This window comes from Bubalus kerabau, chromosome 8 (assembly GCF_029407905.1).
Source record: "Bubalus kerabau isolate K-KA32 ecotype Philippines breed swamp buffalo chromosome 8, PCC_UOA_SB_1v2, whole genome shotgun sequence".
Classification (NCBI taxonomy): domain Eukaryota; kingdom Metazoa; phylum Chordata; class Mammalia; order Artiodactyla; family Bovidae; genus Bubalus; species Bubalus kerabau.
This window is the reverse complement of record NC_073631.1, coordinates 52216370-52235819: the sequence shown is the minus strand read 5'-3', so window position 1 is coordinate 52235819 and position 19450 is coordinate 52216370. Positions and strand designations below refer to the sequence as shown.

Genomic DNA, 19450 nt, shown 5'->3' with positions numbered 1-19450 from the left:
TTCAGAATGGACTGGTTGGATCTCCTTGCAGTCCAAGGGACTCTCAAGAGTCTTCTCCAACACCACAGCTCAAAAGCATCAATTCTTCGGCGCTCAGCCTTCTTCACAGTCCAACTCTCACATCCATACATGACCACAGGAAAAACCATAGCCTTGACTAGACGGACCTTTGTTGGCAAAGTAATGTCTCTGCTTTTGAATATGCTATCTAGGTTGGTCATAACTTTCCTTCCAAGGAGTAAGTGTCTTTTAATTTCGTGGCTGCAGTCACCATCTGCAGTGATTTTGGAGCCCAAAAAAATAAAGTCTGACGCTGTTTCCACTGTTTCTCCATCTATTTCCCATGAAGTGATGGGACCAGATGCCATGATCTTTGTTTTCTGAATGTTGAGCTTTAAGCCAACTTTTTCACTCTCCACTTTCACTTTCATCAAGAGGCTTTTGAGTTCCTCTTCACTTTCTGCCATAAGGGTGGTGTCATCTGCATATCTGAGGTTATTGATATTTCTCCCAGCAATCTTGATTCCAGCTTGTGTTTCTTCCAGTCCAGCATTTCTCATGATGTACTCTGCGTATAAGTTAAATAAGCAGGGTGATAATATACAGCCTTGATGTACTTCTTTTCCTGTTTGGAACCAGTCTGTTGTTCCACGTCCAGTTCTAACTGTTGCTTCCTGACCTGCATACAGATTTCTCAAGAGGCAGGTCAGGTGTTCTGGTATTCCCATCTCTTTCAGAATTTTCCACAGTTTATAATAAGCCATAATGGAAATAAAATTCTCTCCTGTAAGTACATGAGAAATATTTTATATTCACTGCTCTTCTAGCAAAAACATTAATAATGATGAGGTATAATTTTTTGCTTTTTAAATTGACAAGGTTTAAAAATTTCTATTCAGGCCGATGGTTGTTCCCATAGTCTGTTGGTGAGAGTATAAGTTGGGACCAACTTTCCATGTGGCTGTTGATAACAGCATCAACATTTCATTTACACACGAGCACAGGTACACTCTTTGATCCAGGGCTTCCACTTCATATCCTGAGGAATAGTTAAGGATATGAACAAAGACTTGGCAAAAATATTTGTAACAGGAAAATATAAGAAAGGAAGTGCATGTCAACCTGTAGCGCATTTGTTAAACTCTGGTTCCTGCATTCAGGAGTATACCATCCAGTCATTTAAAATACTGGTACAGGAGAGCATTTCACTTCCCCTCTTCCCAACTCACAGAGGCCCATGGGTACTTCCATCTGTGTCAAGGTCCCTTACAACAGTGACTTGTGGGGGCCCTCTGTCTAGAGGGGCATAGCTGAATCTACAAAGGGGGACACAGCTTGGGTTTGTGGAAGCCCCTCAGTGGTCCTGATATCCTTCCGTAAGTGGAAATTCCCTGATGTAAAAATGTTTTTCTTGGTACAGAAAGATGCCTGGGATGTATAGATTGAAGCAAGCATGCAGTATTGTACTACTTTGGGGAAATATTTATATGCAAGCAAAAAAGTATGGAAAAACAAAGAGCAAGATATTAACTACTTTTCTCTGGACAGTAGTTCAATGGGTAACAATTCAATTTTGCCTTCTGATTTTTCTATTTTTTCAACAGTAAGTACACATGTTCATTGTATAATTAAAGTTTTTTCTAAATAAATAAAATGGACAAAATAGATTAATGATTACATTCTGTGACTTCAGAAACTATAAAACAAATATTTGCAAAAAAGTGTATACACTTATTATTTAAGGAGTTGGGCACTGTGGGTATTTTTGTGTCTCAAAGAATCATCAGATATACTTGAAACTAATGAAACATTGTAAATTAACTATTCACTTAGGTTTTTAAAAGGAGAGAAAAAGAAGACTAAAGGATGATAAATACCCAAAGAAAGACCATCAGACAAATTTTCAAGTCACTTAAAATTGATGACAATTTTTGATTCTATCAGTTACTGACTTTACCTTCCTTTTGTTTCCCCCCTAAACCTAGCAGAACTGAATTTAATTTTTTACTGACAAAAGAATGCAATTTCAACTGACCTTTCTTTTGCACCTTGGTGAGTAATGTCAAAATCCATTTTCTGTTTGAATTGAATTGTTCTAAAATATTTACTGGAAATAGGTTTTAAACATATCCACCCCATTTTTCTATACTAACAAGATATTCGCATGACTCTTCTGTTGTATAATTGTGTCAAGCAACCAGAAAGTTTCATTCAAACATGGCTAGTATCCCCATATAGCTATTTCTGTCAGTCTTTAGTGGAGTATTCACAGCAGCAGATAAAGACACTTAAAAGAGCAAAATACTTTCAGATTCTTAATTTACAAATACAATGCATTTTAATTTTTAAAAATAACTTTGCTTTGAATGTAGCACTTAACCTAGTGATGAAATCTCATAAAGAATTTATAGGCAAAATTCTCTTCTGAGTAAGTAGCAGCTCTGAGCTAAAAGGCCAAATTCTCCATGACTGAGCAGTCTTTAATAAGCTGAGAATCACTTACATTAAGTGATTCTTACATTACATAATGTTCTTCTTACATTCTTACATTACATAATGTAAGTAATCACTTACATTAGTCATAGAGAAGAGGTTGCCAACAATTACTCTCTTTGATCCTGAACTTTTTGTGTCTATAACAGCCCTGCTTTGGGTGAGTACCATCTAAATTGCTTAGAATCTTCAAAGATTCATGCTGAATTTCTTCATGGCAGCAGACTCGAAGAATCTCTTTTAATTTTACAATTCCCAAGTGAGTGAGTGATAGTCTCTCAGTCTTGTCTGACTCTTTGCAACCCCATGGACTGTAACCTGCCAGTCTCCTCTGTCCATGGAATTCTCCTGGCAAGAATACCAGAGTGGGTTGCCATTTCCTTCTCCATACAATTCCCCAATGCTGAGACAAATTCTCAGTTGGCTTGACTGGTCATGATGGAAAGAACAGCTGTAGATGGTAAATGTTCATTTGTTCTCTGTAGAAAGTTTTCTGCCTCAGAGATGAGCCACCAGCCACTAGAAGAGGAGACTCACTGGTCTGTACTCCCTCAGAACTAGGAAGGCTAGGTCTGGCCTCAGAGAGGCCGAGAAGAGTTGGTTTCATCTACATCTGTTTTATTGTTGTTCTGTTTTCTTTGTTGTTTGGGGGGGGGGGGGGGTTTATTGGCCACTCTATGGGCATGCAAGATTCTTAGTCTCCTGACCAGGGATTGAACCCACACCTTGGTCAGGAGACGAAGCACAGAGTCCCAACCACTGGACCACCAGGGAAGTCCCCATCTACATCTGCTTTGGTTGTTCTCTTAGGGATTAAACCAGTGTTCAAAACCAGAAGCAACCAATCACAGCATCTTCTCCCAGCCCCTCCACACGGTAACTTACTCACATCTTGCCAATGTTCTAAACCTCCCCACAGCATCTCAGAGATGCCTCCTCAATCAGGAGACACTTCCTCTCCCCCAACCTCTACTCAGCCTTCCTCCAGGGGATCTTCCCAACCCAGGGATTGAACTCTTGTCTCTTGCATCTCCTGCATTGGCAGGCAGATTCTTTACCACTGAGCCACCTGGGAAGCCCATAGTTCAACCACAGGCATTTATAGAAATACCTGCTGCTGCTGCAAAGTCGCGTCAGTCGTGTCCGACTCTGTGCGACCCCATAGACGGCAGCCCAACAGGCTCTTCCGCCCATGGGATTCTCCAGGCATGAGTACTGGAGTGGGGTGCCATTGCCTTCTCTGATATAAATACTTATGCTTATTTAAACCCCCTGTCTTGCATTCTGGCAAAGGAAGATAAAGAATCATAAAATTGGTCCCAGGCTTGGGGAACTGTTTACAAAGTACACATCTTAACCAATCTGCATCCTTTGCATGTTTTCTCCCTCATAGTAATGTATGTGAGTATGTAAATGAATGTGTATGTGTATAGCTTCTGAACTCTGAAGTGAATTCTAACGTAGATGAAAACACTGCATGTGTTTAAGAAAAGTGTAACAATGTGCAGTTACTGAGATCATATAGTAATAGTTATATCTATAAAATGACCCTTGACTTTACAGAAAATTTACTGTATATTTTCTTTAAATCACCAGCTTTCCAAAATTCATTTTTAATAAGATCCTGTCCTCAAATTGTATGTAATTTTTTAGCAATACATTGGTTTTCTAAAGACTGAAACATCATTATTCTCTGAATCATTTCCAACCTAATGCTCATGTAATAACTTGGCAATTGAAAGCTTTAATCCAGGAAGGATATTTCTGAGTCTATCTATGTTCAGGCATGAAGCTTTAACTACTTAATGTTTCTAGCCTCTTTCTGCCAAGTATTTTAGATCAAAAGTTCATATTTGACTGTAGAATATTACACGAATAATAGTTCCATTTCCCAAAGTCTTGGAATACTTTTTATTTCTGAAAAGTACATACCTGGTTAAAACAAGTTTGGCCAAGTCAGGTTATAAAAACATGTTTAATCTTTAAGGTAACAATTCCAGTGAAATAATTCAGGATGAAACTTGTCTAAAAGAATAAATCCCTGGGAGGGAAATCTTAGCTAGTCCACATGTAGCACTAACAGAGATTTTATACCTGACCTTTTTGAAAAAGCCTCTGTCTGTTAAGTCCAAACTTCAAATTAGGTGTTTATCCTTGATGCCAATTCTAGGAAATAAAAGGAACTTTGGGTTTGGATTGTTGGGTGAATAAAAAGAAAAAATCCATGTTAACCAAGCTAGAATCATTTATTATACAATAAGATTTTTAAAGTGTATGAGGGGAACTTAACATATCTCAAAGAGAAAGAAATGTCATGCTTTGTTGTAGTATAATAATCTTTACAAGGAGATGGAAGATGGAAAATTCCCAAAAGTGACATTTGGTAACCTATGGGGAAGGAGACATTATGATCATATTCTTAACTGTAGAACCATGATCTACATATGTTTGCTGCTGCTAAGTCGCTTCAGTCGTGTCCGACTCTGTGCGACCCCACAGACGGCAGCCCACCAGGCCGCCCCATCCCTGGGATTCTCCAGGCAAGAACACTGGAGTGGGTTGCCATTTAATCACAAAATCATCAGATGAACAGAATAGATGTGGGAAATGTGTACACAAGAGAATGAGTATTTTTCAATAGCCTGTATTTTTGGAGGGCAAGTTAAAGGAAAGTAATCCATTAAATGCAAAACAAATCCATGAAGAAAACTCTTACTTTTACCATCAAAAAACCTGAGGAGAAAGCAAGCTTATTCCACAGTATGGTAATTATTTTTCCTTTTAGGCTCATCCCTCCCACCTCTGTCTGCTTAAAACAGAATTTGCCATAAATTCTCTTGTCTCAAAGGAATAATATATAGGAGCAGCTGGAACCCATCCTGTGTGTATTATTTTAGAGTGTGGGATTTACATGATTCACCATCCAGAGGCCGATGGGGATGATTTTTGAGGAGAGAGAGAATTGTTTGTTTTTTTAAAATTTTTTTGCATTGAGATAATTGCAGATTCTCATGCAGTTGTAAGAAATAATACAGAGAGATCCCATTTTACCCAGTTTCTACAAATGATAGCACTTGGAGTAACTACAGTACAATATACAACCAAGAAACTGACACTGAAATAGTCCATTAACCTTATTTAGAGTCCCCCAGTTTTACATGTTCCCTTTCATGTATGTGTGAGTGTGTGTCTGTATATTTAATTCTATGCAATTTTATCAAAAGCCTAGATTCATGAGCCCGTCACCACAGTTAAGGTAGAGAATAGTTCTATCACTTCAAGGATTCCCCCAGGTAGTTCAGTCACTCAGTCGTGTCCGACTCTTTGCGACCCCATGGACTGCAGCATGCCCAGCTTCCCTGTCCATCACCAACTCCCAGAGCTCTATCAAACTCAAGGATTCCCTAGTAATACCCTTTTATACCCACATCCAGCTCCCTTCCTCCCTGCCTCTATCACCCCTGGCCACCATGAATCTGTTACCCATCTCTATAATTTCATCATTAAAGAAATGGAAATACGCAGTACATACTTTTTGAGGTGGGCGTTATTTACTCACTGTAATTCCTTGGGTATTCATCCACGGTGTTGTATGTTTCAATGATTCCTTCCTTTTTTTACTGCTCAGTACCATCCCAAGGTATGGACAGACTACACTTTACTTAGTGAGTGATAGTCTCTCAGTCGTGTCCAACTCTTTGCGACCCCATAGACTGTAGCCCACCAGGCTCCTCGGTCATGAAATTCTCCAGGCAGGAATACTGGAGTGGGTTGCCATTTCCTTCTCCAGCAGATCTTCCCGACTCAGGAATTGAACATGGGTCTCCTGCATTGCAAGCAGATTCTTCACCATCTGAGCCACCAGGAAAGACTTAACCATTTACCCATTGAAAGACATCTGGGTTCTTTCCAGTTTGGGGCTATTATAAAGATGCTGTACAGTTTTTTGTGTGAATATAAGTTTTAATTTTTCTGGGATGATTACCTAAGACTGTAAGTGCTGGGTTGTATGATAAGCACATGCTTAGCTTTATAAGAAACTATCATACTTTTCCCCAGAGTGACTGTTCCATTTTATATTCCTACCAGCAGTGTATAAGTAATCCAGTTTTTCCACATCCTCTCTAGCAGCTGGAGTTACCAGTTTTGGTTTGTTTGTTTGTTTGTTTTTGATTGTTTTTTAGCTATTCTGATGGATATGCAGTACTATTGTGATTTTGATTTGCGTCTCCCTAGTGACTGATGATGCTGAACGTCTTCTCAGGTGCTTATTTGCCATCTATGTATTTGCTTCAGTGAAATGTCTATTCATGTTGCTTGCCATTTTCTAATTGGATTGGTTTTTTAATGTTGAGTTTTGAGAGCTCTTTATATATTCTCTGGAGAAGGAAATGGCAGTCCACTCCAGTATTCTTGCTTGGAAAATCCCACTGACGGAGGAGCCTGACGGGCTTGGCGGGCTACAGTCCATGGGGTTGCAAAGAGTTGGACATGACTGAGCGACTAACACTATATATTCTAGGTCAAGGGGTTTGTCAGATATGTGATTGGTAATTATATTCTCCTTGCTTTTTTACCTCTTCATAAAGTTTTTAATTTTGATGAGGTTCCAGTTTTCCTTTTATGAATCATGCTCTTATTGTCAATTCTAAAAATGCTTTGCCTAGCCCTAAATTGCCCAAATCTCCTATGTGTTTGTAGGAGTTTTATATTTTACTTTTTAAGTCCATGATCCATTTTTGTTAATATTTGTATACAGTGTGAGGTTTTGGTTATAGTTCCTTTTTTTGCCTCTGAATGTCCAACTGCTTCAGCACTGCTTGTTGAGAGACTGTCCTTCATCCACCTTTGAACCTCAAAAATCAGTTGATCATATTTGTGTAGGTCTATTTCCAAGGTCTCTATTCTATTAATCTATGGGTCTGTCTCTCAACCAATATTACATTTTCTTGCTTACTGTGGATACATAGTAAACCTTAATATCAAGTAGAAATATTTTTTAAATTGTTTTAGCTCTTCTGGGTCCTGTGTCTTTCAATCCAGAGGCTGTTTTATTTCTGCAAAATTATCATGTCTGCAGTTTGAGTTGCAATCAAGAGAAAACTAGTTCCTAGATTTTGGCTTTAAGAAGCAAAAAAAAAAAAAAAAAAAAAGAATTCTAACCATTTAATTGAATTTTTAAAAATACTGTCCTGTTCAAATATGCTTTTAAAAGAAGTATGAAAGTGAAAGTTTCTCAGTCGTGTCTGACTCTTTCGACCCCATGGACTCTACAGTTCATGGAATTCTCCAGGTCAGAATACTGGAGTGGGTAGCCTTTCCCTTCTTCAGGGGATCTTCCCAACCCAGGGATCGAACCCAGGTCTCCCGCACTGCAGGCGGATTCTTTACCAGCTGAGCCACAAGGGAAGCCCAAAAAAGAAAATAAAAGTGTAACTATTTCTATAAATAGCTATCAATAAAATAGAGGACTCACATTATAGCTTTAGCATAATGTATTTAGCTTTAGAGTGTGTTCAGTTTAGACCTTATTCCCTGTAAGACTTTTGCTTTCTTTTATTCAGTCCAACAGTAAACAAAATCTACTAATATGTTATGGGTTATAAGTGTGTAACTTTAACATTAAGGAATAAAGCAGACAAGCTGTGCAGGCAGGAAATAGTGTGGATTACCCACCCTGTATTCACATATAGAGATTTAAGTTATATTAACTCAGAATTTAACATTTTAAGACAAACAGAACTTTAAAAATCATTTTTAAACCAACATTTAAGGATATTATCTCAGAGGTTTCTCATGAAAAGTAGAGAATTGTGACAATTGAGATAGAGCTGCCCTTTAATGCTCTGTGACTGAACCCTTCATGACAGATCTGTTGCCTGGCAGGTACCAAGGGTTAAGTGTACTATACAGTCTGGAATTCCATCTGTGCCATCTTTTATCCCAAAGAAACATGATCTGTTCCATGGTGTGTCGGAATCCAGCACTCCAGGTTGTAAAGGGAGGTCAACTGAATTTACATATTTTAAGAGAAAGTTATTTCCCAAGGATTTCTTAATTTCTCCAGTTGATTTTCCTCCAGGTTGGAACAACAGATATAAGAGTCAGGATTAGGACTCTCCTTCCTCATGTCTGTGTATTTATCTTTATTATTTGCCCTAAAAGGACACACAGAGAATTTCCAGTGAATGGAGGTTGTTTAAGGTCAGGTTTCCTAGAAGCAGAGCCTGAGACAAGGATTTCGTGCAAGTAATTTATTGAGGCAGTGCTCTGAAGAGGGAGAGAGTGAGAGCATTGGAGCCAGAATGGGGTCCCAGCAGGAGTCCAGCTTCAACCTCCTCCCAGAAGAGACTTTGAGCATAAACTGCATCACAGAGTGGATCCCAGCCTTGAGGCAATGGCTGAGAAACGTGCATCCATAGGTCACTGGCTTCAGCTGATCCAGGTGGGGACATGAGCACAGATGGCATAACCGCCTACGCTAAGAGATTTCCATCAGGCTGCAGGTGCCAACAGTATCCACCACCAGGGTCTTCATGATCACAGAACTAGTATTAAAAATAGGTGGACTGTCAACTCTCCCACTTAACCAGTCACTTCTTTAAGCCTTCTACCACCCTTAGACTGTCTCATGTGTTCTGTTTCTATCATGTTTTCAAGGGTTGCTCAGTTACGTGGAAGCTCAAGATGAATGCAGCAGAGGTGCCTGTCAGCCCCCAACCGGTGATCTCCTGGTGGGTCACAGTGGGCAGCTCACGGCTGCTTCTACCTGTGGACTGGACAGAGCCCAGAAATACTGCATCCTCAGCCACCTCGAGGTGGGTTGGATCTTTGTTTACTTGTTGGGACATGATTTCATCAGTGATGTAGATTTTTTTCCAAGTACATCTAGGGCCGTCCAGACAACAGGAGAAAAAAGGAAACAGTCCACCTTCCCAAACATCAGAGACACAAGTGATTCAATTCAACATCTGGGAAACCATTACCAACTGGGGAATAAGGAAGACGGGCTTCATCTATTTCTTGTTACCTTTAGAATTAAACAAAAAAGGTGGGTTTTTTTTGTTCAGTCTTTGAAGGGACTACTATACAATATATGTTCTAATGGGCTGCTTTAGTGACTCCAGTGGAGTGGACTTATTAAATAATTGATGAGTTGGATGAAGATGGAAGATCCTCAGGGTTCAGGGTTATTATGCTGAACATGGGCTCTTACTGCCCTACTTTAGATGGAGATGGACAGAGTGTAGACTTGGAATTGATTGTCTGCCAGTGTCTCAATGCCACTTGGAAATTGTCTTATTTAGAGACTATCAAGTCCCAATGTGAACATCTTTTTGTACCTTTTATTCTTAAAGACCAGTCTTATAAAAGGACAAGTTGCTTTTTTTCTTCCCTGGGCTCTGAAACAAGCATCCAAAGTCATCTGAGTATCACACCTGCTCAAAAGCCTGAGGCAATTGTGTCAACCCCTTAACTGAGAGGATGTGCAGGAAGGAAGCTGGGTGTAAGCCTAATGTTAGTGACCCAGGTTTTTCCATGTATTGTTTGTGTAAGGCAACTCCTGGAGGCATCTGGGAAGGCTTTGTGTTCTCATTGGTTTTAGTAAATGAGGGTGATTATAAATAAGTGGAGACAATACTTGAGTGCTTAGCCCTGGTCTAAGTTTAGGAAGTACTTGTATAAGAAAGCAAATTCTCTACATGGGCAAGAAAGTGACACTGTAGAAGTTTTGCTCAATTTTAGGTCAGGTGGGATGGAAGGCCCTTCAAGTAGCTTTCCTAAGGCCAGGTCCCCTGGACAAAGCAGTGGTTCCCAACTCTAATATTAGGAACTTTGCAACACCGGCCTCACCCATCTTGTCTTTCCACCATTGGCATCTGCTTACATTGTCATGAGCCTAATTATTTGAACTTGATGTTAAAATAATTAGAACTTGATATTCCTATAAGGCAAAGTTACACCAAATAGAAGTAAAACAAACTCCAGAACTTCTTCAGTCTAGGGAATCAGAAATCTTAAAAATCTTAGAACTGGGGGAAAAAAAATCCCACAATATCTTCTAGCTGACAAAGCATTACAGGTGAAACTATAAGCATTAGTTATATAAAATTCATGTGGCATGGAGGATAATTTTTTTTTCATCCATCAACTAGCAAAGAGCTCTCAAGCAAAAGATTCTCTTCCAAATGTTTAAGTCAGCATTGACTCAGAGTGTTACCCAGGTTGGGCCTCTCATATCTATTTGCCACAACTAAGCATCCTCTGTAGCCAGTTCCATCAAAGACTGTACTTCTAACATGTTTACAGAAAAAAAATAAACAGCCTGAAGTTAAACATTTTCCCCAATATTTTCCATAGTATTGGAAATATTTTCAAGTCTTGGCAACTTTTGGTGGAATCACTGGGCTCCTGTTGCTCTATTAGGACAGATGTGGGGCAAATCTCCCCATATGCAGAACTGATCTAACTTGTACTGGTCCTTAATTTCTAAAGGGCATTTTGGCTTTATTCAAGTATAAGGGCTTATGGTGGCCAGTGATTATAAGAAGATTATAACACTCTCTTGAAAGTCTGGTTTACTTTGACAATCTGTAGCTGAAATAGTCATTAAAATCATCATGCATTTGTTTAACAAAAGAGGTGCGACTGGTCAGATTACCTAGGCCCTTGTAAGCCATGGTCAAGCATAAAATCCAACGTTTGCTGAATACCTACCAGCATATTTGCTGTTTTGGGCAATTTCCAATATGGAGGATTGTAAGAAATCACTCCTGCTTCCTGGAAGCTTTGCAAAAATGCTCCTCCAGAGTCCCACAAATATTAGCCAGAACAACTGTGCAGGCCATTGACAGGCCTTTGGGAGAGTTCCTCAGGAGTTGTAAGTAAGTACACCTACAAGTGGATGCAAACTCAAAAGGCCAGTCTTGACTGTTAAAACCTTTGAAAATCCATCCCAAGCAAAATTAGTTCCAATTGACAAAAACCTTCTACCTGGCAAGACAAGAGGGTGGGTCTCTCTGTAATGAGTTTAATGAAATTCTTACAAAATCCACATGTGCATAGTAAAGGTTTTGGCTCTGGAAGCTTTTATGCCAAAAATAATATCTGAGAGAGAAAGGATGATGGTTGCAGATAAACTAATGGCCAATTGTTTCATTAATTTCTTACTAATTTTTTTTTTAACTAAAGGAAGTTATTCCAACTCGAGTATATCCTAGTTATTTTTCTATAAAACAAACTCTAAACCCTCTGCTCCTTGTATGAGAAAAAAATGATTAGTTCTACAAATTTGCAATTTTGTCCCAAATGTTTACATTTATAAAATTTCTAAGTCAAGTCTTAATTTTGTTTGTTTTGGTAGTCAAGCACCTATTGATGGAAAAATTTATGTCTTGTCATTTCCTCTGCTTTTTATTTTTAGCTAGATTGAATGACAAATATAGCACATCCAGCTTGTTTTTAAATTCAGATCAACAATAAGTAATGACGACTATTTATTTTTAATTTTAATGATGTGTTTTCCAGGGGGAACAAAAATGCTTCATCTGTGATTCCAGATTTCCATATGATCCACACACCCAACCCAACAGCCGCACCATCGAGAACGTAATCACAGGTTTTGAACCAGAGAGAGAAAAGAAGTGGTGGCAATCTGAAAATGGTATGACCAAGTTTCTGTTCAGTTTTTTATTTCTTCACATTTTTGTAAGGTATCTTTCTCTCTGTATGATTTTGGCACTATCACACAAGGAGTTATATTGAAGTGCAATAATATCCACTGAGAATGTAAAACCCTGTATAAAAGCAGAATTCAATTTTCATTTTAAGAAAGAATATTTTCCTCTTGAGAAATAGAAGTATTTTTTAAGCACATACCTGAGAATGTTTTACTTTTTTCATGTGGGGAACAGTTCTGTATGCTCTTGTTCTTTGGGAAAATAAAAAGGGAGATGGGAGTAGTTTATGAGGTATTGGTAAATTAAGCCTAATAAAAAATACACTGATGTAAACAGAAATAATAATGCCAGGGGAAGTCTGAGAGTTAATGCCATGTGCTTTTTCCTTCTTCAACATATGAACGCAGAAAGAGAAAGGATATTTCTTTCTGCAAATCAAAAATTTTAATGTAAAAATTTAATTGAAAGGATAGTTGGCTACTGACTGCAATTCTTTCCTTCCTGGTTTTTGCCCTTCCCTGTTCATGACATTGTGATCCTGAACCTCACACTGGCCCTGTTTCCTAGATGCCCCTGTAAATTTGGACCTGATCAGGGATTCCCTATTTCCCACCCCAGCTTTATGTGTTTAATGTAGCTCATTCACTCATGATGGACCCTCTTCAACACTGGTCTGGAGCTCTAATCCCCCCAGAGGATTCCATTTGCCACATCCCTGCATCTCTCACCTTGGACTACAATTCCTCTATTCTGTTCGGACTCTAAACATATTTCCCTAAAGGGATCCCAGGCCATAACAGGGGAATGTGGGAAAAATCATAATAGGTAAGATCATTGATTGGTGTCTATTAAATGCTAGTTCATTTGGATCCTAATGATTGGTCTCTCGTTGGACTCTCCTTAGTCAATGTTGGCAGTTTTTACCATGCTGATGAATGGGACCATTTTTGCTTCACACCTGCTTTGATCCACATGCCCAGCATTCATTCCATGTCTCCTTAAGAGGGAATGCCCTTTTGTCAAAGCTGACTGCACAGAAGATGTGTTCTCAACTGAGTGCTTGGTTGAGAATAAGAGGGAACAGATGATCTCCTTTCCAGAAAGAGCTGGGGCCTTTGACACAGAGCCTGAAATGTGGCTGCTCTCTCAGCAACAAACTCTTCCCCAAGCCATTCACCCTAGAACACTAAGCTATATCCCAGTTCACCACAGTCAGGTCATTGTTCTCTGGAGCTAGACTTTCCAATATTGCGGCTCCACACATGGCTACTGAGCACATAAAACATGGCTAATCCACCTAACAGAAGCAGAAGATATTAAGAAGAGGTGGCAAGAACACACAGAAGAACTATACAGAAAAGATTTTCATGACCCAGATAACCACGATGGTGTGATCACTCACCTAGAGTCAGACATCCTGGAATGTGAAGTCAAGTGGGCCTTAGGAAGCATCGCTATGAACAAATCTAGTGGAGGTAACAGAATTCCAGTTGAGCTATTTCAAATGCTAAAAGATGATGCTGTGAAAGTGCTGCATTCAATATGCCAGCAAAATAGGAAAACTCAGCGGTGGCCACAGGACTGAAAAAGGTCAGTTTTCATTCCAATCCCAAAGAAAGTCAGTGCCAAAGAATGTTCAAACTACTGCACAATTGCACTCATCTTACACGATAGCAATGTAATGCTCAAAATTCTCCAAGCTAGGCTTCCACAGTACATGAACTTAGAAGTTCCAAATGTTCAAGCTGTATTTAAAACAGACACAGGAACCAGAGATCAAACTGCCAATATACGTTGGATCATCAAAAAAGCAAGAGAGTTCCAGAAAAACATCTAATTCTGCTTTATTGACCACGCCAAAGCCTTTGACTGTGTGGATCACAACAAACTGTGGAAAATTCTTCAAGTGATGAGAATACCAGACCACCTGACCTGCCTCCTGAGAAATCTATATTCAGGTCAAGAAGCAACAGTTAGACATGGAACAACAGACTGGTTCCAAATATGGAAAGGAGTATGTCAAGGCTGTATATTGTTACCCTGCTTATTTAACTCATATGCAGAGTCAAACTGAGAGTCACTCAGTCATGTCTCACTCTTTGCAACCCCATGGACTATGCAGTCCATGGAATTCTCCAAGCCAGAATACTGGAATGGGTAGCCTTTCCCTTCTCCAGCAGATCTTCCCAATCCAGGAATTGAACCGGGGTCTCCTGCATTGCAGGCGGATTCTTTACCAACTGAGCTATGAGGGAAGCCCATATGCAGAGTACATCATGCAAAATGCCGGGCTGCATGAAGCACAAGCTGGAATCAAGATTGTCGGGAGAAATAACAATAACCTCATATATGCAGATGACACCACCCTTATGGAAGAAAGCAAAGAAGAACTAAAGAGCCTCTTGATAAAAGTGAAAGAGGAGAGAGAAAAGTTGGCTTAAAACTCAACATTCATAACACTAAGATCACGGCATCTGGTCCCATCACTTCAGGGCAAACAGATGGGGAAACGAAACAGTGAGAGACTATTTTGGGGGGCTCCAAAATCACTGAAGATGGTGACTGCAGCCATAAAATTAAAAGATGCTTGCTTCTTGGAAGCAAAGCTATGGTTTTTTTCAGTAGTCATGTATGGATGTGAGATTTGGCCTGTAAAGAAAGCTGAACACCAAAGAATTGATGCTTTTGAACTGTGGTGTTGGGGAAGACTCTTGAGAGTCCCTTGGACTACAAGGGGATCCAACCAGTCCATCCTAAAGGAAATCAGCCCTGAATATTCATTGGAAGGACTGATGCTGAAGCTGAAGCTCCAATACTTTGGCCACCTGATGCAAAGAACTGACTCATTGGAAAAGACCCTGATGCTGGAAAAGATTGAAGGCAGGAGAAGGGGACGACAGAGGATGAGATGGTTGGATGGCATCACTCACTTGATGGACATGAGTTTGAGTAAGCTCTGGGAGTTGGTGATGGACAGGGAAGCCTGGCATACTGCAGTCCACAGGGTCGCAAAGAGTCGGACACGACTGAGCAACTGAACTGAACTGAATCCAAACCAAGATGTGCTATGTGTGTAAAAACATCCCGGGTTTCTAAGACTTAGTTTGGGAAAAGAAGTATGTATAATAAAGCATCACTAATTTTTATTTTTATTTTATTTTATTTTTTAATTTTATTTTATTTTTAAATTTTACATAATTGTATTAGTTTTGCCAAATATCAAAATGAATCCACCACAGGTATACATGTGTTCCCCATCCTGAACCCTCCTCCCTCCTCCCTCCCCATACCATCCCTCTGGGTCATCCCAGTGCGCTAGCCCCAAGCATTCAGTATCGTGCATCGAACCTGGACTGGCAACTCGTTTCATACATGATATTTTACATGTTTCAATGCCATTCTCCCAAATCTTCCCACCCTCTCCCTCTCCCACAGAGTCCATAAGACTGTTCTATACATCAGTGTCTCTTTTGCTGTCTCGTACACAGGGTTATTGTTACCATCTTTCTAAATTCCATATATATGCGTTAGTATACTGTATTGGTGTTTTTCCTTCTGGCTTACTTCACTCTGTATAATAGGCTCCAGTTTCATCCACCTCATTAGAACTGATTCAAATGTATTCTTTTTGATGGCTGAGTAATACTCCATTGTGTATATGTACCACAGCTCTCTTATCCATTCATCTGTTGATGGACATCTAGGTTGCTTCCATGTCCTGGCTGTTATAAACAGTGCTGCGATGAACATTGAGGTACACGTGTCTCTTTCCCTTCTGGTTTCCTCAGTGTGTATGCCCAGCAGTGGGATTGCTGGATCATAAGGCAGTTCTATTTCCAGTTTTTTAAGGAATCTCCACACTGTTCTCCATAGTGGCTGTACTAGTTTGCATTCCCACCAACAGTGTAAGAGGGTTCCCTTTTCTCCACACCCTCTCCAGCATTTATTACTTGTAGACTTTTGGATCGCAGCCATTCTGACTGGTGTGAAATGGTACCTCATAGTGGTTTTGATGTGCATTTCTCTGATAATGAGTGATGTTGAGCATCTTTTCATGTGTTTGTTAGCCATCTGGATGTCTTCTTTGGAGAAATGTCTATTTAGTTCTTTGGCCCATTTTTTGATTGGGTCATTTATTTTTCTGGAGTTGAGCTGTAGGAGTTGCTTGTATATTCTCGAGATTAGTTGTTTGTCAGTTGCTTCATTTGCTATTATCTTCTCCCATTCTGAAGGCTGTCTTTTCACCTTGATAATAGTTTCCTTTGATGTGCAGAAGCTTTTAAGGTTAATTAGGTCCCATTTGTTTATTTTTGCTTTTATTTCCAATATTCTGGGACGTGGGTCATAGAGGATACTGCTGTGATGTATGTCAAAGAGTGTTTTGCCTATGTTCTCCTCTAGGAGTTTTATAGTTTCTGGTCTTACATTGAGATCTTTAATCCATTTTGAGTTTATTTTTGTGTATGGTGTTAGAAAGTGTTCTAGTTTCATTCTTTTACAAGTGGTTGACCAGAGTTCCCAGCACCACTTGTTAAAGAGATTGTCTTTAATCCATTGTATATTCTTGCCTCCTTTGTCAAAGATAAGGTGTCCATATGTGCGTGGATTTATCTCTGGGCTTTCTATTTTGTTCCATTGATCTATATTTCTGTCTTTGTGCCAGTACCATACTGTCTTGATAACTGTGGCTTTGTAGTAGAGCCTGAAGTCAGGTAGGTTGCGTTCTCCAGTTCCATTCTTCTTTCTCAAGATCGCTTTGGCTATTCGAGGTTTTTTGTATTTCCATACAAATTGTGAAATTATTTGTTCTAGCTCTGTGAAGAATGCTGTTGGTAGCTTGATAGAGATTGCATTGAATCTATAGATTGCTTTGGGTAGTATACTCATTTTCACTATATTGATTCTTCCAATCCATGAACATGGTATATTTCTCCATCTGTTAGTGTCCTCTTTGATTTCTTTCACCAGTGTTTTATAGTTTTCTATATATAGGTCTTTAGTTTCTTTAGGTAGATATATTCCTAAGTATTTTATTCTTTCCGTTGCAATGGTGAATGGAATTGTTTCCTTAATTTCTCTTTCTGTTTTCTCATTATTAGTGTATAGGAATGCAAGGGATTTCTGTGTGTTGATTTTATATCCTGCAACTTTACTATAGTTGTTGATTAGTTCTAGTAATTTTCTGGTGGAGTCTTTAGGGTTTTCTATGTAGAGGATCATGTCATCTGCAAACAGTGAGAGTTTTACTTCTTCTTTTCCAATTTGGATTCCTTTTATTTCTTTTTCTGCTCTGATTGCTGTGGCCAAAACTTCCAAAACTATGTTGAATAGTAATGGTGAAAATGGGCACCCTTGTCTTGTTCCTGACTTTAGAGGAAATGCTTTCAATTTTTCACCATTGAGGATAATGTTTGCTGTGGGTTTGTCATACATAGCTTTTATTATGTTGAGGTATGTTCCTTCTATTCCTGCTTTCTGGAGAGTTTTTATCATAAATGGATGTTGAATTTTGTCAAAGGCTTTCTCTGCATCTATTGAGATAATCATATGGTTTTTATTTTTCAATTTGTTAATGTGGTGTATTACATTGATTGACTTGCAGATATTGAAGAATCCTTGCATCCCTGGGATAAAGCCCACTTGGTCATGGTGTATGATCTTTTTAATGTGTTGTTGGATTCTGATTGCTAGAATTTTGTTAAGGATTTTTGTGTCTATGTTCATCAGTGATATTGGCCTGTAGTTTTCTTTTTTTGTGGGATCTTTGTCAGGTTTTGGTATTAGGGCGATGGTGGCCTCATAGAATGAGTTTGGAAGTTTACCTTCCTCTGCAATTTTCTGGATGAGTTTGAGCAGGATAGGTGTTAGCTCTTCTCTAAATTTTTGGTAGAATTCAGCTGTGAAGCCATCTGGACCTGGGCTTTTGTTTGCTGGAAGATTTTTGATTACAGTTTCAATTTCTGTGCTTATGATGAGTCTGTTAAGATTTTCTATTTCTTCCTGGTCGAGTTTTGGAAAGTTGTACTTTTCTAAAAATTTGTCCATTTCTTCCACGTTGTCCATTTTATTGGCATATAATTGTTGATAGTAGTCTCTTATGATCCTTTGTATTTCTGTGTTGTCTGTTGTGATCTCTCCATTTTCGTTTCTAATTTTATTGATTTGATTTTTCTCCCTTTGTTTCTTGATGAGTCTGGCTAATGGTTTGTCAATTTTATTTATCCTTCCAAAGAACCAGCTTTTGGTTTTGTTGATTTTTGCTATGGTCTCTTTCGTTTCTTTTGCATTTATTTCTGCTCTAATTTTTAAGATTTCTTTCCTTCTACTAACCCTGGGGTTCTTCATTTCTTCCTTTTCTAGTTGCTTTAGGTGTAGAGTTAGGTTATTTATTTGACTTTTTTCTTGTTTCTTGAGGTATGCCTGTATTGCTATGAACTTTCCCCTTAGGACTGCTTTTACCGTGTCCCACAGGTTTTGGGTTGTTGTGTTTTCATTTTCATTTATTTCTATGCAAATTTTGATTTCTTTTTTGATTTCTTCTGTGATTTGTTGGTTATTCAGCAGTGTGTTGTTCAGCCTCCATATGTTGGAATTTTTAATAGTTTTTCTCCTAAAATATTGACTACATATTGAAGTGAGAATATTTTTGATATATTGGATTAGGTATAGTATATATTTATATATAATATATTTAGGCAGTGTATTATATATAATATTTATATCATACATATGATTTAAATATATAAATAAATTACAGATAATGTATTGTCTATCTAGGGTTTCCTAGGTGGTACAGTGTTAAAGAATCCACCTGCCAATGCAGGAGATACAAGAGACGTGGATTTGATCTTTGAGTTGAGAAGATCCTCTGGAGTAGAAAATGGCAACCTACTCCAACATTTTTGCCTGGAGAATCCCATGGACAGAGGAACCTAGCAGGCTATAGTCTGTGGGGTTGCAAAGAGTTTGACATGACTGAGCACAGCACACAATATATTATCTATAATATATATATATTATATATATTTATTATCTGTAGTGTGTATTATTTATGTCATGTTATTTATAATATATGGATAAATATATTTTATAGATATATAGCAGAGAAGGCAATGGCAATGCACTCCAGTACTCTTTCCTGGAAAATCCCATGGACAGAGGAGCCTGGTAGGCTGCCGTCCATTGCGAAGAGTCAAACATGACTGAGCGACTTCACTTTCACTTTTCACTTTCATGCATTGGCGATATATGTAATAAATATAAATAATTTCTCCTGT

The 19450-nt window shown here is 38.7% G+C and overlaps 1 protein-coding gene across 1 annotated transcript in view; it reads left to right on the top strand.

Moving 5' to 3' along the window:
• The first annotated feature begins 1989 nt into the window (after positions 1-1989).
• LAMB4 (laminin subunit beta 4) overlaps positions 1990-19450 on the top strand; it is a 118119-nt gene continuing 100658 nt past the window's right edge. Inside the window, 3 exon segments of the mRNA XM_055589640.1 lie at positions 1990-2052; positions 9154-9311; positions 12022-12157. Of these exon segments, the coding sequence (XP_055445615.1) occupies positions 2019-2052; positions 9154-9311; positions 12022-12157 (328 nt within the window). The 5' untranslated portion in view covers positions 1990-2018.